This window comes from Taudactylus pleione, unplaced genomic scaffold, assembly GCF_031769625.1.
Source record: "Taudactylus pleione unplaced genomic scaffold, aTauple2 ptg000095l, whole genome shotgun sequence".
Classification (NCBI taxonomy): domain Eukaryota; kingdom Metazoa; phylum Chordata; class Amphibia; order Anura; family Myobatrachidae; genus Taudactylus; species Taudactylus pleione.
Window position 1 is genome coordinate 16,719,631 of NW_028284497.1, and position 22,607 is coordinate 16,742,237.

The 22,607-nt window shown below is 48.7% G+C and overlaps 1 protein-coding gene across 1 annotated transcript in view; it reads right to left on the reverse strand.

Annotated features, from left to right (window-relative positions):
• IPO4 (importin 4) overlaps nucleotides 1–22,607 on the reverse strand; it is a 205,142-nt gene that overhangs the window by 140,044 nt on the left and 42,491 nt on the right. Inside the window, exons 3-5 of the mRNA XM_088470020.1 lie at nucleotides 15,863–15,942; nucleotides 13,881–13,922; nucleotides 11,095–11,224 (exon numbers count right to left, since the gene is read on the reverse strand). Of these exons, the coding sequence (XP_088326146.1) occupies nucleotides 11,095–11,224; nucleotides 13,881–13,922; nucleotides 15,863–15,942 (252 nt within the window). The remainder of the gene's footprint in view (nucleotides 1–11,094; nucleotides 11,225–13,880; nucleotides 13,923–15,862; nucleotides 15,943–22,607) is intronic.

A 22,607-nucleotide genomic window follows, 5' to 3' on the forward strand; every position in this document is an offset into this window, starting at 1 on the left:
GGCAACACCCTTATCCTTAAAGAAGGCATAATTGGATTTAGCCACGGGGGATATGTAATAACCAAAGCCGCACGGACTGCCCGGATAAGGCCAGGTATATAGACTTTAGACCCAGACTACGCCTCCTTTGCACTAAGGGGCTCGTGTCTGAAAAAGTAAATAATGTCACCGTCATCAGACGTCATGTCCTTACCCGTCTGAGACCCGAAAGGCCGTTTAGAAGGCCGAAATGGTGACTCCCCTTGTAAAACGTCCATCAGGTGCTATACCATTTGGACAATAAATTCACCCACACAGGCTCCTGCGAGACCTGGGGGGGCGAAAAACAGGATACACTGGGGTACCATCAACTGTCCAGTGACCCCTGCATGTGATGAGACCACCACTCGCTGCGATAACTCCTATGGGGAAACGCAGGGGGCATTGCCCACAAGGGCTGTAAGCATCTTAGCCAGCCAAGGGCGGTCCTCTTTTTGTGCAGGCACAGTGACAGAAATGGGGTGTGATATATAATACAACATGCCCTCCATAAACCCTCAGCGTCTACATATCCCTCCGCTAACTGCACATGATATCAGTACATTATAGCTGGAAGAGGATATCCTCGTTCACTTTCAGACATGAGGAGTGTGAACGGAGCGTATGTGACCTCCCACACAGAAAAACCAAGTTTACTGTGAGGTAATAAACACCCTGCAATACCGCACCGCAAGGGCTGTAGCAGAAGACAGGGATAGGAAAAAGGCTGATAGTCAGAAATGAAAGTACAGGCAAACAGCGCTAGCATTTAAGTCACATACAATGCACAGATAACATCCTGCATTACAAGCACTGCGATCAACTACAGAGACCAGAGCCTGGTAGGAAACAGTGCTGCATACACTGACCTTAACTGAAGGAGAGGTATGCGGGGGACCCGGACCGCAATGGCACCTGTAACAGCTTCCAGCAGCGGTTGTCATTCCCAGCACATGTAGTGAGAAAATGGCCACCGAGGAGCAGAGAGGAGGCAGGTCCTGGGGAGGAGCGCTGACACAGCCTGCTCAGACTGCTGTGGAATGGCACTGTGCAGCGGGGGAGACGCTGGCTATGAGACAGGGAAGGAGTTCTCCCCATGCCTGCTATTAACCCCTGGGACGCCGCGCTGTACCGCACATGCTGCGGCCCGCTGTCCCTGTTGGTCTAGTGGAAGGCGCAGGATCAGTACCTGGCCCCACGCGCAGCCGGTCCCCAGGGATACCCCTGGCTGGGGACCAAATAGGACTGTGTTACCGGCGGGTGCCCACCGCGGGACCCCGCCACTTACCTTGTCCCCCATGCATCCGGCCACAGTCTCGGTAGCCGGGGTCACCGCTAGCTGTGACCCCAGCTACCAACCAGCGTCCCCGGATCGGTACCGGCGTTCTGGTACCGGCGGGGTGTAGGAGATACAGCATGGACGTCAATACTGACTGTTCTATGCTGGAGCACTCTAGTTGTGCAGCCACAGCTGCGAAGAAATCTTCAGGGGCCTTGAAAAGACCCCCCTCTGTACGGTGCGACTGGTCCGGCCAGGCACCGACGAAAAACTGAGTGGCCTGAGGCTCGGGGGCGGGGTATAGGAGAGGGACCCCAGTGCATCCTGGGAGGCTGAAAATTTAACTCTGTGGTGCCTGGATGTCTGCTGCCATCGCCTATACCCCAAGGTATCCTGTGGATACCCTATGGACCCTGCAGTAGAAAGAAGTGACACAGGAATAGAAGGATAGGAGCAGGCCACAGACAAGCTCCCACCTTATGATGGCTTACAAACCCCTAATTTTGGACTCGCTCTCCAGTGACCACGGCAACAGAACAGAGCCTGCAGCACCAGCCAACTGAGAAAGGGAGAAGGCGGCGTTTGCTACTTTGCTACAATGTCCGCCCGCATAAGCTCCGCCCCCTACGCGGGTCCCCGGCCGGAACTCATGGGGGCTATACCAGCGCTATAACTCTCCCCACCAGTATCCTATACAGTACCAGACCGTGGGGAGAAGCAGGGAGATAGACACAGCAACGAGATTAACAAGCTGAACAAAGGCCTCCTGCTCTCCTCCCCTTGTATCGGGAGGAGAGCTGTCGCTACCTATTAGTGCAGGCACCAAGTATCTCACTGAGAGCCCAGACTTACACTGCTCTTGCTAATCAGGAGCAGTGTGTATGCGGCTGGGATGCTGGGCTGAAAGGGAAGTGAGGACCGGCACAAGCTCAAGTTTCTGCTGTGGTGGGTTTCACTAAGACTGAGGTCTCACTTGATTCCTTATTAGGGCACCGGACACTGGCAGCAATGAAATAAAAATAGTAATAAGAACCCGCGCTTCACAAATGGCAGCTATAGGTGTCAAGGGGTAATCATTATATGTACCCCAAAAAGAACATATAAATAACAAATAAAATAGTCACCTCAGCGCACAGTATACAGATAATCAGAGAGTAGAATGTAATAACCGTAGCAAAATATAAATATTTTGTCCAATACTGTCCAAATCCAAAAAAGGGTAAATAAATAATTAAAAATAATAGGCTGTCGCAGAAAGCAGCCTGCCTGTCCTCATCAAAACAGGTTGGTAAAAATAAATAAAGTGTAAAATAATATGAGATATGGTAAGAATTTACCTTTGTTATCTCTATTTCTACGAAGTCCATAGGGTTCCACAGGATACCTTGGGGTATAGGTGTGACGTCAGTCATCGGGCACCATAGAGCTAAGCTTTCAGCCTCCCAGGATGCACTAGGGTCCCCCTCCTATACCCCGCCCCCGAGCCAAAGCATCTCAGTTTTGTACCAAGCCATAGGCCGGAGGAGGAGAAGGAAGAGAGAGAAAGAAGATCTGGATACACACAAGAATCACATTCTCACCAGAGGGAGACGGAAAAACCGGTGACCAGAGCAAAGCCCATCTGCAGCACAGGAGCGACATGGCGGGAGTCCTGTGGAACCCTATGGACTTCGTAGAAATAGAGATAAAGGTAAGTTCTTACCATATCTCATATTTTCTACGTCAGGGTCCATAGGGTATCCACAGGATACCTTGGGGATGTCCCAAAGCAGTATCCTTTAAGGGTTGGGACGCTCCTGTGCTGAAAAGAGAATCCGCCGCCCGAAGGAAGCATCCTGAGAGGCGAAGGTGTCAAACCTGTAATACCTCACGAAGGTATGGACAGAGGACCACGTAGCAGCCTTGCAGATCTGGACTGCAGAGGCACCACGTCGAGCTGCCCACGAAGGACCCACAGACCTAGTGGAATGAGCCTTCAGAGAAGGAGGAACCGGCAGACCCGAAGATAAGCTTCAGAAATAGTCATACGGATCCAGGCTGCCAAAGTCTGCTTTGAAGCAGGCCAACCCTTTTTACGGAAGCCATAGAGGACAAACAAGGCGTCCGACTTCCTAAACGAAGAAGTGCGGTCAACATAAGTCCTTAAGGCCAGCACAACATCCAAAGTGGCCTCACCCACTGAAAGGCCAGGTGAGTTAAAGGCCGGAACAACTATTTCCTCGTTAACATGAAACTGGGAAACAACTTTGGGAAGAAATTCAGGACGAGTGCAGAGCACTGCCCTGTTCCCATGAAAAATCAAGAAAGGGGGTCTACAAGAAAGAGCCCCTAAATCAGAAACGCGTCTGGCCGAAGCTATGGCCAGAAGGAAAACAGTCTTAGCCGTTAGCCATTTAAGATCCACTGAGCCCAGTGGTTCAAACGGCGGTCCCTGGAGAGCCCTCAGGACCACAGCCAAATCCCAAGGCGCCACAGGTGGAACAAAGGGTGGCTGAATGCGGAGAACACCTTGCATAAAGGTGCGCACATCCGGGATTGTAGCAATCCTACGGTGAAACCAGACAGGCAGGGCCAAAACCTGTACCTTCAAAGAAGCAAGGCGAAACCCATGATCTAGTCCCGCTTGTAGGAAGGCGAGTATCCGAGACAGACGAAACTCCCGCGGTGCATAACCTCTCGGTCGACACCACTGGAAGAACGTATGCCACACGCGATGGTATATCCTCACGGAAGACTGTTTCCGAGCTCGTAACATGGTACGCACTACAGAGCTGGAAAACCCCCTGGACCTTAACATGGCTGTCTCAACAGCCACGCCGTCAAAGACAGCAGAGTCAGGTCCGGGTGAAGACAAGGACCCTGCGACAGAAGGTCCGGTCGTAGCGGCAACCGTAGAGGACTGTCCACGGACAGACCCTGAAGGTCTGAGAACCAGTGCCGTCTGGGCCACGCGGGAGCTATCAACAGGAGCGTCCCTCCTTCCTGTTTGAATTTCCGGATTACCCGTGGAAGAAGGGAAAACGGAGGAAACAGGTAAGCGAACCGGAACGTCCACCGGACGGACAGAGCATCCACCAGAGACGCCTTTTCGTCTCTTGCGCGAGACCCGTACACCGGCAACTTGTTGTTGTGCCGGGACGCCATGAGGTCGATCTCTGGAAGACCCCACTTGTCCACCAGCAGTTGAAAAACGTCCGGGTGCAGGGACCATTCCCCCGGATGAATGTCCTTGCTACTGAGAAAGTCCGCCTCCCAATTTAGCACTCCCGGGATGAAGACAGCTGATATGGTCGGAAGATTGCGCTCCGCCCAAACCAGGATCCGAGACACCTCTACGAGAGCCGCCCGGCTTCGGGTTCCTCCTTGCCTGTTTATGTAGGCCACGGTGGTAGCGTTGTCCGACTGGACCTGGTCCGGGTGACCCTGGAGAAACAGATGTGCCTGCTGGAGAGTATTGAAGACCGCACGGAGTTCCAAGATATTGATTGGAAGCTCCGCTTCTGTCGGAGTCCACCTGCCCTGGAACAAGTGTGGACCCGAAACTGCTCCCCAGCCCCGAAGACTGGCGTCCGTTGTCAACGGGACCCAATTTGGTACCCAGAACGGACGTCCCTTGGTGAGATGGGTCGTCTGCAACCACCAGGCAAGGGACAGGCGAACCTCCGGGGTGAGCACTATCGTCTGGGATTTTAGAGACTGAGGCAGCCCGTTCCACTTGGACAGGATCAGGTGCTGCAGAGGTCTGGAGTGAAACTGGGCATATTCCACCATGTCGAACACCGACACCATGGAGCCCAGTAACCTCATCGCCGAGTGTAGAGACACCCGGCGGCTGTGCAGACAACTGCGCACCCTCGACTGTAAAGCAGAGATCTTATCCCCCGTCACAAAGATCCTTTGCAGTCCCGAGTCCAATAAGGCTCCGAGGTGCAGAATCCGCCGAGACGGGATTAGAGTGGACTTCTGCCAGTTTATTAACCAGCCGTGCCGTTGCAGTAGCGCAATGGTCAGGTCCAAGTGGCGCAGAAGGAGCTCCGGAGATCCTGCCACTAATAGAAGGTCGTCCAAGTACGGCAACATGCGGACCCCCTGCAGCCGCAGGGAAGCCGCCATGACTGCCTTCACCTTGGTGAAAACCCGTGGTGCCGTCGCCAGGCCAAAAGGTAACGCCCGGAACTGAAAGTGGTCGCTGCGGATTGCAAACCTGAGGAACTGCTGATGGCGCAAAAGAATAGGGACATGCAGGTAAACGTCCTGTATGTCCAATGACACCATGTAGTCCCCAGGTTCCAGCGCCAGAATGATGGATCCATCCGAAACTTCGGCACCCGCAAAGACTTGTTGAGAGCCCTGAGGTTGAGAATCGGATGATACGACCCATTGGGTTTCTGCACCAAAAAGAGATTGGAATAGAAACCCTGGCCCCTCTGGGAGAATGGAACAGGCACTATAACTCCAGCCTGGAGCATAGTGTGCAAGACCTTCCGCAGCTCCGTGGCCTTGTTCCGGACTGATGGTAGACCCGTGGTGAAAAATCGAGCCGGGGGTCTGTGCCGGAAAGAGAGGGCATACCCGTGGGAGACCACCTCGAGAACCCAAGTGTCTGTCGTGGTGACCGACCAACACCGGGCGAACTGCAGCAGGCGGCCTCCCACTTTGGGATTACCCCAAAGGGAGGCCCGGACCGTCAGGCCGCAGGCTTGTCATCTGGCTTAGGGGCTGGACGTCTGGTACTCCAGGTCTGCTTCCGGGGCTTGGCCGATTTCTTGGGACCAGCCTGTCGGGGAAAAGACTGTGGTTTGGGCCTGCCCTGGGCCCTATAAGACCGAAAGGACGATGGTCCTGAACCAGAAGGGACAGCGGCCGACGGGAGACAGGCCGATTTGGCTGCCGCCAGTGTGGCTACAATCTTGTCCAGATCCGGACCGAAGAGAACTTCTCCGTTAAAGGGCAACGCCTCCAAACCCTTTTTGAATTCAGCGTCCGCCTTCCAGGATCGCAACCACAAGGTGCGACGAGCAGCCACCGCTGCTGAAGAAATTCGAGACGCCAGGGTACTAATGTCTAAGGCTGCCTCGTTGATATAAGTGGCTGAATCACGGAGATTACCAATCAACTCCGCCTGGCAACCCAGCAAATGGCCATAGCCGGCCGCGCTGCCCCCCCCCCCCCCGCAAGGGAATAAGCGGACTTCAGGCAGATCTCTACCTTGCGGTCCGTAGCATCCTTAAGGGAGGACATGGATGGCATTGCTAATGTGGCACTACGGACAAGACGTATCACATAAGAATCCACCTGTGGAGGGGATTCCCACATAGCAAAATAATTATCCGCGAACGGATAAGCCACTGCCAGACGCCTCTGCGGCAGGTATCGCTTGCCAGGCTGTTTCCACGCCTCCTCTAAATGGTCCACCAACTGACCCAAAAGAGGAAAGACTGTGGCGTCACCCTTCACATCCTTAAAAAAGGCATACTTGGATTTAGCCGCTGGGGGAACTTCGTCCTCAATCACCAAGGCTGTGCGGACTGCCCGAATAAGTCCAGGAATATACACCTTGGACCTAGCGTCTGCGTCCTTAGTATGGAGAGGTTCCTGATCGTAAGGATCCAGAATCTCCCCATCATCAGACGTCCCTTCGTCATCCTCATAAGGAGCCGACAGAGACGCCACCGGCCGTTTATGTGGCCGCATCAAAGACTCCCCTTGCAACACATCCGACAAGTGCTGTACAGAACTCGTCAGGGAGTTAACCCACGCCGGCTCCTGAGAAACCGGGAGAGGGGAAATAGGGAGACTGCGGGGTACCACCAATTGTCTCGGGAAACCCTGCATGGGTGATGACACCACTGATTGCTGGAACAAACCCATCTGCGTAAACGCGGGCTGCGGAGCTAACTGGCCCACTAAGGTTGTAAACGCATGAGCGAAACAAGCCCAGGGCGGCTCCTGTACCGGTGCTGTAACCGTAATAGGCCGCGCCAACGACAAACACTGCCGGCAGAGGCCCTCCGCGCTACCCTCCCCCTCCGCTAAAGGTACTTTACACGTAGTACACTGTAGCCGGAGAGGAAAGTCACTTTCAGACATGATGGTAGAAAGTATGTGACCCCTCTCACCAATTGTTTTAAAAAGGCGAGAGACCACCCTGCAGCACTGCACCGCAAGGGCTTTAGCAGAAAGAACAGGGACAGTAATAAGGCTGACAGTCAGAAATGGAAAGTACAGGCAGCAGCGCTAGCACAGTCACATACAATGCAAAGAAACTCAATTCCTGCACTAACCAGCGCTGATAAATCAACTACACAGACACAGAGTCTGGTAGGACACAGCGCTGCATACACAGACCTGACCACAGCGGAGGAGAGGTATGCGGGGGGACCCAGACCACTATGCCTCCGTCCAGAACTTCCAGCAGCGTTCACCATGCGTTCTTGAAGATGGCCGCTGAGGAGCAGAGAGGAGGCTGGCCTGGGGGAGGAGCGCTGCCACAGGGCCAGTCGGCGTGTTGCAGAGAGGGCTGTGTGCAGCGGGGGAGGCGCCGGCTGTGAGACAGGGAAGGCGCGCTCCCCTGGCATGCATTTAACCCCCGGGACGCCGCAATGCTACCGCTCTGCTGCGGTCCGCTGTCCCAGGGGGGTAGTGGAAGCGCAGGTTATATACCTGGCTCCACGCTGCAGCCAGTCCCCAGGGAGCCCCCTGCCTGGGGACTCTGGACCATGTAACAGCGGGGGCCCACCGCGGGACCCCGCTGCTTACCTTGCTGTCCCCCTTGATTCCGGCCATGGTCCTGAACATCTGGGGTCACCGCTAGCTGTGACCCCAGATGCTCACCAGGGAAGACAGCATGGACGTCAGGACTGACTGTCCATGCTGTACTTCCAGATGTGCAGCCACAGCTGCATGAAGAAAACTTCAGGGGCTCTTCTTAGCCCCCACTCCAACAGGTGCACCCGACTCCGGCCGGGCACCAAACTAAACTGAGATGCCTTGGCTCGGGGGCGGGGTATAGGTGGGGGACCCTAGTGCATCCTGGGAGGCTGAAAGCTTAACTCTATGGTGCCCGATAACTGACGTCACACCTATATCCCAAGGTATCCTGTGGATACCCTATGGACCCTGAAGTAGAAAAAACCCAATAAGGCTGGAGACAGCCCACAGTGCTGTGGCTTATCTCTGGCACATTTTAAAAATTGGGGCTGATGGGGTATAGAGGGGGAGGAAACCAGTCACATCTTTAGACATTTTTGAAGTGCCAGGCTCTTCTCGACCCACGTCTATACCCCAGTGTAACTCCAGTGTCCCCTAGTGGATGAAGGAGAAATTAGTATTATTTGCAAGTACCCTACAAGCTTTGATTACAAATCAAATTTTATTGAGTTTATGGAGCTTGTCAACTTTATTAAAACTGTACAAAATCTGTAGCCTTGAATCTTTCCTATTGCTATAAGGGCATGACAAAACTGTGGCAGGGCATGCTGGGATGAGTAATTCCACAGCAGCTGGAGGGCCGCATGTTGAATACCCCTGCTTTACATGCACTGTCACATTCCCTGGCTACTCAATTCAAGGTGCATGGGTATCAATGTGTGTGTCACACGTAGGGCCAAATGTAATAGGGTGAGAGTTTAGAAAATGTGAGAGTTTAGCAGTAAACTCTCACATTGGTTGAGTTTTATCTTCAAAATAGGAAAACATCGGAATGAGATTTTAAATCTTGAGAGTTTTTTAAGTCTAAAAAAACATGCAAGTTCGCTCTGTTACTTTGTTTTTGGACTTTATTACATTGGCAAAGTTTAAAAAGTGTCAGAAACTCTCACTTTTCTAAACTCTCACCCTATTACATTTGGCCCGTAGTGTCAGCATTACTCCTCTACCCATATAGAGTGCTTTGAGGTCATTCATATTACTGTTCCTAGCATCAGGTGTCTATATTAACTATTAGTCTAGACCAGTGTTTTACAACTCCAATCCTCCAGTGCCCCCAACTATTTCTTTAATTATGTATGTGTGAATTCATCTATTTTTCTTGGTCAGTAGTAATTATTCTGTTTCTACTGCCAGAAATCATTAAAAAAAATCACCTACTGGGGATTATTGGGGGATAGAGTTGAAAACCACTGGTATAAACTGCACGGTTAATGGATACTGTGATTGGTTACAGGTGGCTGTATAAGATTAGTGGGACAGAGCCATTGCTGGTCACTGCATTCAGCTCATCTGACTGTTTGGTCTTTGCTATTATCATGCTCATGACTAAAACACTGCTCATTTTGACTACTTTGAATACCATTTGCCTGACTTCAGATTGTAACCGATTCCCCTTGTCTGCAGACTGCCATGACTCATGCATGTTTATTATTTACTATTCTAGCTATTCTTTGCTTGCTCCCATTTATAGAGGGGATACTGTATTTATCAAAGCTTGGAGATGTCTAGGACAGTGCGGCCATAATAAAGGCATACAAGGTGGACAGTAATAGGAGTTGGCAGAATGTAGGGAGGAATCTACTTGAGAATTTATAGTCTAATGAGATCCAATCAGATATGAGAGCCAAACAGCTACTTATATATATGTTGAACCACTATATGCATATACCTTCACAGGCTCCTCATTACCTATAGAATTCAATTAAATCTACACTATTTCAACAACTTTGCACCTTCAGCTCTCTCTAACCTAGAAACATTCCCTCTAAACCTCATAGATCGGTCTATGGATCGCACCTCACCTCCTCTATGAAAACCACCTCTTGTTCCCGTTCTCTGACATCTCTCGTGCTTCTCCACACTTATGGAACCCACTAGACCAGTGTTGGCTAACCTTGACACTCCAGCTGTTGTGGAACTATATATCCCAGCATGCCCTGCCACAGTTTTAGCATGCCCTATTAGCAAAACTGTAGCAGTGCATGCTGGGTTATGTAGTTCCATAACAGCTGGAGTGTCAAGGTTAGCCAACACTGCACTAGACTCTCCCCTAATCTTCAATCTTTCAACATTCTCTCAAAACCCACTTCTTTAATAAATCATTTCCAACCCCACCTGATGCCATTCCCTCTGCATGTTCTACTATTTCCTAGTTTGTCATTCTGTCTGGGGCTGTATAGTTTTGTGGCTTCTTAGAAATAAAAATTAGCTAAAGTATGAGGTTTAAAAGGGAGCTCCTACAGTAACATTATGCTGGTACACAGGGCCGGATTAAGGCCCACATGGGCCTGGAGCTGAAAATGTTGAAGGGCCTATACTGAGATGAGGAATACCTGTGATTGGTGCTGTGTGGGTGTGGTCAAAGTCACCTTGGTGTGTACACCCCCTACACTATGAGACACAATGCCTCCCTAACTACATAGAAATAGAAAAATTGCATAATGTTTTTTAGGGGGGAAACTAGAAAAACTATTTAAAAAATACTTAAAATGTATGGCCAGTTAGGCAGCTGGTAATCATGCTGTCATGTTGATGGGCCTATTTTTATGTGGAGGCCTGGAGCTGTAGTTCCATCCGCCCCATTGTTAATCTGGCCCTGCTGGTACATTCATACATCGGAAAACCAGCTGCAAAGAACCTTCGCAAAGGAGAAAAAAAAGCATTGTGCAAATATATAAATTTCACTGGTAAAAAGGAGAACAAGTTTGTAAAACAAACAGATATGAGAAAGTTACAAGTTAATTGACAAAAGGCAACACAAAGAACAACATAAAGAGTACAGAGTCCATAAAGAGAAAGCCCCCCCCCCCAAATAAAAAAAATACAACGTCACACAATGGCAAAGTGAGAAATTGCTAAACGCTCACCTGTCTCTGCTCTGGAATATCACTGCGAGATGCCTGCAGCACGAACTGGATGAACTGTGGCCAGTGCTCTAACTTCTCACTCCTCAGAACCACTGCAGATAGCTGTGCAAGAGCATACCGGACCTTCTGCCTGAAACCAGCAATGGAAAAATATCAACTGAAAAGAAATCTGAGGCAAAACAAAACCCACAGACTTTATACTACATAGACCGCATACAAATACTTAACATAAGCAGGTGAAGATTAAAATTGCATAAAATGGCACTGTCATAATGCCAGCTCCCTAGAAGCCTGATCCCATAAGGGGGTTCAGTTAGCCTATAATACAAAAATGAAAGACTAGAAATAAATACTCCTACCCAAAAAACTGTCTCTCTCTTCTGAGGCACTAAATAAAAAACTAGCTTGCTGGATAAAGTGGTAGGGCTTAGAGGTGGGTGGAGTGTCAGCTCCAAAAGTTTTAGATATTTAGTGCATACCCCTCAGCCTCCTCTGTAAACCCACAAATGGCTGTGTCCCCCAGATAGCATTAAGGAGGAAAGAAGTGTTTTGCTATTAAAAGTATTGCCCTTTAAAATTTGGGGATTGAACACAGTGGGAAGCAGCAGCTTTCAGAAGCCACCATTTAATTACCACACTAAGAAACAATTCTTTCACCTACCGACTGCGTTCAAAAACCATTGGTGATGAACCAAAGATTTCAACTTTGTTTCATCAGCCCATAAGACATTCTTCCAGGCTTATATAGCCCATATATTTATACCATTTCATGTTATTAGCTTGACTGCATTGTTTATTTTGGGGGTATATATAGGATTTAGATTTGTGTCTGCTACCTACATTGACTTAATTGATGTACATTTGTGATTCTTTGGGATAAGAATTTACATTTGTGGGAAATGTACGAGGGTGGTTCAATTAATAAGGTAACAAGACCTCTCATTGCATAAATTTATTCAACTCGTACATAAAAGGTATAAATCAGTAGTACGGCTTTGGTACAGATTATTTTTCCACATAACCCGCATACTTGTCTAACAATTTGTTCCAACGGTGTACCAAGTCATCTGTCACGGCATAGAAGAAATCAGTGTCAAGCGCCTGAAGCCAGGACATGATGGCTTGCTAAACTTCAGTCGGTTGCAAATTCCTTCCATCCAGGTGCTTCTTCATTGGTCCAAAGAGATGGAAATCACTCTGTGTCAGGTCAGGGCTGTAGGGAGGATGGTCCAGTACCTCCCAATGGTAGCACCGTAATAACTCACGTGTGCGGCTGGCTGAGTGTGGCCTGGCTTTATCGTGCAGCAATATGTCGCCTGTTCGCAAAACCCAGGTCATATTCAACAAATTGTCCTCCACAACCAGCTCAATGTGTCACAATAGCGGTCAGCACTCACAGTATCTCCCGTGATGAGGAAATGAACAAGAAGCACGCCCTTGTGATCCCAAAATACGGACGTCATGACCTTCTTTGCTGAAAGAGTTGTTTTGAAATTCTTTGAAGGTGGAGACGATCAGTGTTTCTATATCATGGATGCTTGCTTCATGATGCACCCACGTTTCATCGCATGGAACAATACGCTGCAGGAACTGCACTCCCTCCTCATGGTATCACGTCAAGTGCACGAGAGACAACCCCATCCTATTGGTTTTGTAAACTTCAGTGAGTTGCTTCGGTACCCAGCGTGAACATTTGTTCCTGTTCCAGTTTGTCAACAATATCACAAATTCGAATGGGTCTGTTCTCCTGAATCAGATCTTGAACGCAGCACAAATTGTCACCTGTGCTGGACGTGATGGGCCAGCTAAATCGCTGCTCATCTTGAAAGTCTGTCCTGCCATTATCAAAGGCAGTACACCAAACTCAAACCTGTCTCCATGACATGACGTTATCACCGTACATCTCGACAAGTTGGCAAAGAATTTCAGCTGCTGATGTGCCCTTTAGACACAGCAAACTGATCACACTAAGCACCTCAATGTTTGACCACGTTTCCGCCAGCCCCGCCATCTTACAACTGATATTGGGACAGAATGACTGATATGAGGTGTTGTCTATTGGCAGTGAGGGGAAGAAATGGTCTACCTGCTCTGGTCTGATGGGAAATTAGAATGAAACAGAGAACATTACACACGTGAGAGGTTTTATTACCTTACTTATTCACTATTTCAAATGTCTATTTTCTATAATAAAAATCTTCCGCATTTACTGGGTTATTTATTTTTCTAAATTGTATCACTGTTTTTATATTATTGGTTGGGGGAAGGGAACAAGTTTCATTGCACCTAGACTAGGCTAATAAGGGTTCCCCGAGCTGAACCTTGGTGAACACCATTTTATTGGAAGACAGAAGATAGCTTGGGGCTGAGGAACTGCCAAATTGGGCTTTCTCCAGCAGATCCCTTAATAAATGCAACTGTAAAACTATCACTTAGCAAGAGGAGAATCAGGTGTTAGATAGATCAATGGCTAGTACTACCACAGAGGATTAAGGCATACTTTCCTGAACCATACATTCACAGGAAAGTATTTTTGATTTATCAAGTATTCTATCAGGAAAAAAATAAACTGACAGTCTCCACGTGTTTCTAGGTATTTCATGGATACATCACATACAGTGAAATAAAGAATAAAACATTACAATTACAAACTTGTTTTAGTAGCTCTTAATGTAACATTTTGTCCAAGTGGTTTGTGCCACTGGAATAAAAGATTCCAATGAGATGGTCAATGTGTCTGACCACCATCACTGTAATGAAAGGAGATTCATATGAATTAAACTTACTCTGTTTCCTTTGTAATAGCTTCTAACAGAAGAGACTTCACTCTAGAAGGAGATAAGGAGTTAAAGGTTAGTAAAATAAACTATTTTTTCATGAAAAGAAGATGACGCAAAAAATGTTTAACATTTAGATAGGAGCAAAGTGAAAAAATAGTGCATATAAGCATCTGGGCTGCTTTATTGTTACAATGCCATTTAGAGTTGACCTAAGACTTGTCCTATCCCAACTCTAAGGTGGCGATTCAGTTGTTATAGCCGTGGCTATTTCACTCGATGGAGCAATTAAATTCTTGCCCATTTGGGTGCGAGCAGTCGCAGTTGCGCAGATTTCTACTCACAGCCTCCCGGGGTGGTAAGCAGAAATGTGCAATAAGTCGGCTGTTTGGGAGCCCAAAGCAGGACAGCAAACCAGCATCTGTGATCGCCGGTATGCAGGTATTCTTTCCTTCCGGGACAGCTCTTATGCAGGGGAACGGAGAGGGCTTTTTCAGAACCCTCTCTAGGGCTTTTTGCAAAAAGAGGCCCATAGATTTCTATAGGCAACGCCACCTATAGATGTAGTTGCCCATCGTGCAGAAGCTCCGGAAAGTTGCACTCTCCAGAGCCTGCTGCCTAAGGAAACATCGCAGCTCTATATAAATCTATGGTGAATACTGTGTAACAGCAGTTTTCGGCAGATTTACCACTTTTTTTTTAAACATTAACATCCCGCCCTTAATCTGGTTGCACCCTGCAGTGCTACATGGTGTTGCCAATGTGCACACTTGCACCTTCTGAATAAATTCAGTCCTAGCTGTAAATAAGACGCACAGTGTTTTGTTAACACAAAGCTGAAACAGTAACAACAGGGATTACAGTATTATTATTGTACATTTCTAGCTCTGTATTTCTCTACATACAGTGAAATGCCACTTCCCGCAGCTTCCTGATATTTGTAGGTGCAGGATTATAGGTGCGAATAGACCTCTCCACCACATCCCATAAATGCTTGTTTGGGTTCATGTTGGGCGAACGTGGTGGCCAACACATTCTCTGGAACTATCCAGAATGCTTCTCGTACTAATTTTGGACAACTTGGGGCTGATGACATGGGGGCATTAGGTACATGAAGTCCATGAACAACGACAAATAGTCATCCAGCAATGCAATGTAGCGGATACCAGTCAAAGACATGTTTAGACAGACCAGCATACCCAACCAATGCCATATGAACACACCCCACACCATTATGGAGGTACCACCAAACTGTATGGTGCCATGTTGACAACTGGGGCTCATGGCCTCATGGGGTCTGTGCAAGGCCCGAACCCTACCATCAGCCCGAAACAACTGGAACTGTGACCCATCGGACGACACCACATGTTGCCAGTCCTCCAGGATCCAATTAGTGACATCACGAGTCCTGACAAGGCGCTGTGTCTCATATCCCATAGATGCTAAAAAAACACTGCACTGACCTGCTGGATATGCGCCTGGTACCTCCTGCATTGAATGTGGATGTGATTTGAGCCATTGTCGCTTGTCTGTTACCATTGAGAACTCTGATCAGACGCGATCATTAAGCACCTGTGGTCGGCCACTGCACTGTTCATGGTGGGTGACAATGCCTTCCATGAGGTATTCCATGTACACATATGACACCGTAGATCGAGGAAAATGTAGATTACAACTGTTGCAAGTCTGGGAATCTCCAAGACGTCACAGTATAATGACACCACTTACCATTACCTTTACATACTTCACATCCAATGACTTTTGGCACATCAGTGTACATGCATAAGGTTTCAATACCCAAAGAGGGTAATGCTCAGTGTTGATTAAACACAAAACTTATTGGCAACATGAGTACAAGAAGGGACATTTTTCGTAAACCTCAAGTACCCAGCATCCTAGATAGAAAATACCATACAGTGCTTTGAAATGTTAATATAACTTTTTACAAAATAGAATACATTGTGACAATAAAAAAAGGCCCTTATACTTACGTTTCTTGCTGCTCTCTAGGCATCATTTTCCATCGCTTAGTAAGCCGCCTACGCAACAAAACTGCTGCGAACTGCCGGATCTGAGTCAATTATGATACATGCACACATTAGTTTTCACATAGGCTTAGGCTATAAACATTTTCAAACCCCTTTGCACATCTTACATCATGGGATCAAACTGGATCTATTTAAGAATTCTCACAAAAAACACTAATGTTAAACAACAAAAAAAAGTCCTTCATTAATTTTTTTTGTAATACAATACAAATAAAAAAGGGCAATAATTGCATAAGTATTCAACCCTATTGCTCAGTTACACCTAAACCTTTGGGTAATCAAATATTTTCTAGGGTACTATAATTAACTGGAGTTCTGTGTAAATGTTCCAATTGGCTTCAAAATAAGTACACCAGTAAGTGTTGATTCAGTTGGTTAAGTGATTAAGAGCTTCATCATGAAGATCAATGAAAGTAAATAAGAAAAAAAAAAAAGTACCAATCACAGATATATTTATATTCCAGCAGGACAATGACCCAAAGCTAACAGTAGAAGCCACATATGAGAGACTTAAATATGCAAAAAAATCAATATCCTGATGTGACCCAGTCAAAGACAAGACTAAGGGCCCGATTCAGACCAGGACGCTAAGAAGCATTCGGCCGTAGCTGCTGACGGTTCACATTGTGCGCATTCATCGCAGTGCGTGAACCACTGCAAAAGATCGGGAAGCGTTCGCTCGCCGAGCATAGACAGCCCAGCAGAGAGAGTGACAGGAGAAGCAGTTTGTGGGTGGTAACAGGGGCTGGCCACTAGAAATGGGGGAGTGGAGGTGTGAACGATCACCTGCCTTGCTGGGTGTGTTCTGAATTTGCATACGCTGGGAACGAGCATACGCTTCTTAGCGTCCGGGTCTGAATCAGGCCCTAAGTTCCTATAAGGAACTCAGGACCGGATTCAGACCCAGTCGCTAAGAAGCGTTTGCTCGTAGCAAGTGAGCAGGGTAGAGGGCTGTCCTCTGGGAAAGTTCACTAGTGGTCAAATATGCGCCCTTCACTGCAAAAATACCTCCCTTTACATTGCTGGTAAAACTGAAAGAAGAAAAGGCATGCCCACTCCTTATCTAAAGGAACTACTCAAAGTGAGTGCCCTTACCAATTGACACAAATGCAAATAAGAAAACATATTTAGGTTCTTCCCTGATTAAATCCTTTACTTCGGAATCAATAGAGGACACAGGCTTAGACCTTGGATATAAGCTGGAGTAGGAGTCCAGGCAACAACTAATTAAACTTTTTCTCCCAGCAGCCCCGGCTCCTCCTCCCCTGTACACCACCCCCAAGCCAGGCAAGTTAGCAAGCCCAAAGCAGGAGTGAGAAAGAGGAGAAGGAAGACTGATACACACACAGGTCCAAACACCCAGAAATGCTAAAAGTTGAACTGGAAGCAGATGGAAGCAGATGAAAAAACCGTACAAGCCAGCTGCGTCAGGGTGGGCACCGTGTCCCCTATGGATTTGACCAGGTAAGAAAAAAAAATCTCCTTTTCTTCTTGATGCCATAGGGGACACAGGCTTAGAGACTGTGGGACGACTCAAAGCTAACCCCTAAAGGAGGTGACGCTCCTGAGCTGCGCTGAGAAGCCTTCGCCTAAAGCCAAATCCGCAGTAGTGAAGGTGTCAAGTGAATAGAATTGAAGAATGTATGGGCGGGGGACCGTGTGGCCGCCCTACAAAGCTGCTCAGCCGAGGTGCCCCGTCGAGCTGCCCAAGAAGTACCCACCGATCTGGTGAAATGAGCAGTCACCACAGATGGAGCAGAAAGGTCCACCGAAGCGTAAGTGTGACGGATAGTCAAAAGGAGCCATCTGGCCAAAATCTGTTATGTAGCTGGCCAGACCAGTTTGTGAATATCGTAGACAAAATGGGAATTCGTCTTAGGGAGTTCCCAGGTCCTCTCAGCATAGATCCGGAGGGCCTTTACAACGTTGCACCTCTTTGAACAATCTGGTGCATGAAAACCAAGGACCACGATTTCCTGGTTGGGGAAAGGCAACCTAAGAGAGTCCAAAGAATGGCCTGGTCCGAGTCAAAGACCAGAAATGGGAAGCGACAGGACAAGTCGACAAGTCTGACACTCGTCAGGCCGACGCAATAGCCAGTAGGAAGACTGTCTTCCATGTAAGCCAACAAATTTCCCCAGAGTCCAAAGGCTCAAAGAGTGACTGAAGAGTCCAAAGCACCAAATGCAAGTACCAAGGAGCCACAGGAGGAACAAACTGGGGCTCTACGCGAGAACACCTTGAAGGAAAGTCCGTACATCAGGTATTAGAGCAATCTGTCTCTGAAAGTACAGGTTTCCGCACTTTCTATCCTGTTTCAAAGAAGAGAGGTGTAGACCCAATTCCAGACCTGTCTGTAGAAAGAGGGGACCCGAGAGAAACAAAACACTCTGGGGTTAAAATTCCTGTCAGAACACCAAGCGAAGTACGTCTCCAAACTTGGTGATACATTCTTGCAGAGGAGGGCTTAAGGACATTCAGCATAGTATGAATGACCGACCTGAAGAACCCCTTCGCTCTCAAGAGGCACCCCATCAAAGCGAAAATAGGCAGATCTGGATGGAAACACGGGGCCTGAGACAGAAGATCCAGCCAAGAGGAAGACACAGCAGATCATTGATGGAAAAGCTGAGGAGATCGGAGTACCAAGCTTGACGCGGCCAATCAGGGGGCTACCGGGACCCACAGAATCCACGGAGGTCCTACGAAATCAGCGAGATCGGGAAGGAGATCGACTTCCACCGGACCGTCAAGGCATCCTCCAGAAAGGCTCTGGGATCCTTGGTGCGGGAGCAGTATCTCGGCAGCTTGTGGTTATTGTGCAGAGTCACCATTAAGTCAATGTCCAGCAAGCCCCATTGAAGAACCTGTAGCTGAAAGACGTCTGGGTGAAGTGTCGATTCGCCAGCGTGAACATCCTAGTGGCTGAGGTCAGCTTCTCCATTCTGGACCCCAGGAATGAAAACCACCGACAGAGCTGAAAGAGGACGCTCTGCTCAGCCTAGAATGCGAATCAAATCCTTCATGGCGCCTCGACTGCCGTCCTGATGGTTGATATAGACGACGGCTGACGTGTTGTCGAACTCTACCTGGACAGGATGATGCTGGATGAGCGGCAGGGCTAGGCAAAGAGCCTTGAAGACTACACAAAGCTCCTGAACGTTGATCGGCAACTGGCTTTCCTGAGCCGTCCTCGACCCTGAGGGGTCCGCTGACAAGTTACCGTCCCCCACCCGTGCAGACTTGCATCGCTGGTTAGGAGGACCCATTCTTGAATCCAAAAGGGGCAATCCTTGTCCAAGTGGGATGGTAAGAAAAGGTGAAGAAAGTAGATATGTGCGCAGTGAATCATGCAGATCAGTGAATAACTGTAAGTATCCCAAAACCTATATACATCAAAGTGAAAAGTAGGTAGAAATCAGATGACCTGCGCTTGATTGTCAGTCAACCTAGATATGATTCTCAGGTGGTTTCTCGTCACTGGATATAACCTGTAGGTAGTATATATCTCTATGAGGGTAACCTCTCAGAGATCATGTCATGTGATTTCTACCTACTTTTTCACTTGTCCAAGTGGGAACTCTGGATCCACCACAAGGGGAGAGCCGAACATCTCGAGAGAGAATGATCGTCTGTGTCTTCAGCTGCTGATGAGACCTGTTCCACCGGGACAGAACTTCCATTTGAAGAGGCTGGGAGTGAAACTGAGCATACTCCACCATGTCAAAGGTGGACACCAGAGAGCCAAGGATCTGCATGCAAGAGTGTATTGACACCCGGCAATGACACAAGAACTTGCAAATCCTGGCCTGTAGGTCCCGACGCTTCTCTGCTGAAAGGAAGACCCACTGCATTTTGGAATCCAACAATGCCCCCAGATAGCACATATCCTGCAAAAGAGTCAAGGAGAATTTCTTTCAACTTATGAGTCATCCATGGGACAGGAGCAGATCGATCTTGAGACGGATGTGTTCCTTGAGGGCCACCGATGATTGGACGAGAATCAGTAGTCCAGGATATGGAAGAATCCTTATACCCCTGCGCCCTCAAGATACCCCTGAACCACCATGACCGCCATGATATTCATGAAGACACGTGGAGCATGGAAAGCCCAAGTGTCGATACCCAAAATTAAAAACGGTCCTACTGGACCGCAAACTGGAGGAAGCGCTTGTTACTGAGCCAGATAAGAATATGCAAATAGGCAACCTGGATGTCCAGGGACATGAAATCCCGCAGCTCCATACCTAGAATGATGGACCGTAGAGACTCCATGCGAAATGTGGGGATTAGCAAGAACTTGTGGGGGGTTTTCAGGTTGAGAATTAGTCGAAATTAACCGTTCGGCTTCTGAACACAGAAAAGCTTGGCATTGAACCCATGGCCTCTCTGAGACCAGGGTACTGGAACAATAACTTTAGAGGCCAGCAGGGAGCAGATGGACTCCCACAGACCACCTGCTTTGCCTGGATCTGCCAGAAAGCCTATGGAAAAAAAAACTGGTTTGGAGGCAGCTTCCTAAAGGTTAGGGCGTTGCCCCCTGGAGACAACCCCTCTTACCCAGGCGTCCAATGTGGTTTCCATCCAGGGTTCGGAGAACCGCAGAAGTCGGCCTCCCACACTGGGATCCCCTAAGCAGAGGCCTACCCAGTCAAACCGCAGGCTTGGAGGACGTGCGTCTGATAAACCAGGGCTGTTTAGCTCGGGGCTTGGAACCCTTGGATGAGTAACCCTGGAACCTTGAGAATGGTTGGCCCTTAGCTTTCCCTGCAGACGAAAGCAACGAAAATTAGACACTTGCGACCTAAGGGCTGACGCAGAAGGAAGGAATGTCGTTTGGATGCCACCACCATGGCCACGATCTTATCCAAATCCGGACCAAAAATTACGTCCCCTGAAAAGAAAAGAGCTTTCTTTGAGTCTGAGTCAGCGCGCCAGGAACGAAGCCAAAGGGCTTGCCTAGCTGAAACAGAGGACGCCACACCTTGGTTGTAAGGACACCCGTGTCAATCGCCACCTTGCCAAGATAAGAAGCTGCCTCCCTGATGCAGCTCGCTCTATTGGTACTCGAGCTGAGTACTAAGGACGTCCGCCTAAACCTCCAATGGCTTTAGCTGCCCAAGCAGATGGAAGGGCTGGATGCGCTATGGAACCTGCATAACAAAAAATCCCCTTGATGGAAGATTCCAGCTGCCCATCAGTCAGATCCATAAGAGATGCTGTGTTGGGAATAACAAGAGATATGGTAAGAACTTACCTTTGTTATCTCTGTTTCTACGAAGTCCATAGGGTCCACAGGGTGACCTTGGGGTATAGCTGGATCCTGGATCCTCTGGCACCACGCAGTTAAAGCTTTTAGCTGCTCCCAGGATGCACTTGGGTCCAACCTCCCCTATACCCCGCCCCCGAGCCACAGGCACCTCAGTTGGTAAGCAGCCCAGGCCGGAGGAGGAGACGAAACAGAGAGAAGGAAGACTGGAACACACAAGAACCATACTCACAGAAATGGGAGACGGAAAACCGGTGACCAGTCACAGAGCCCATATGAAGCCAGGTGCGTCAGGGCGGGTGCCCTGTGGACCCTATGGACTTCGTAGAAACAGAGATAACAAAGGTAAGTTCTTACCATATCTCTTGTTTTCTACTTCAGGGTCCATAGGGGTCCACAGGGTGACCTTGGGGATGTCCCAAAGCAGTCCAACTAAGGGCGGGGACGCTCCTGTGCTGATAGGAGAACCCGGCGCCCAAAGGATGCATCCTGAGAGGCAAAGGTGTCAAACGCATAGAACCTCAAAAAGGTCTGAATGGAAGACCAGGTGGCCGCCTTACAGAGCTGAACAGCAGAGGCGCCACGGCTAGCAGCCCAAGAAGGGCCCACGGACCGAGTGGAATGAGCCTTAACAGAGGCTGGCACAGGTAAACCCTCCTGCATATAAGCCTCAATAATAACAGAACGAAGCCAACGGGCTAGAGTCTGTTTGTTGGCAGGCCAACCCCTCTTGTGAAAACCAAAGAGGATAAACAAAGAATCCGACTTCCTCACAGAACTAGTCCGGTCCACATAAACCTGGAGTGCCCTTACAACGTCTAAGGAAGTCTCCCCAGCCGAAAGATCAGGTGACTGAAAGGCTGGTACAACAATTTCCTGATTAATGTGGAACCTGGAAACCCCCTTAGGCAGGAAATCAGGACGAGTGCGAAGCACCGCTCTGTCCTGATGAAAAATCAGAAAAGGGGGACGACAAGAAAGCGCCCCCAAATCTGAAACCCTCCTGGCAGAAGCAATTGCCAAGAGGAAAACAGTTTTAAAAGTTAGCCACTTGAGCTCCACTGACTCCAAGGGCTCAAAAGGAGGACCCTGTAAGGCCCTAAGAACCACCGCCAAATCCCACGGGGCCACAGGTGGCACAAAGGGAGGCTGGATTCTCAAAACACCCTGGAAAAAGGTGTGTACGTCCGGCATAGCAGCGATCCTGCGCTGGAACCACACCGACAGACCAGACACGTGTACCTTCAGTGAAGAAAGACGTAATCCTAAGTCCAAACCGGACTGAAGGAAAGCCAGAATACGCGAAACTCGGAACACCTGGGGATCATAGTTTCTGGCCTCGCACCACTGAAAGTAAGTGTGCCACACTCTGTGATAGATCCTCGCGGAAGCAGGCTTGCGCGCCCTCAGCATGGTGGT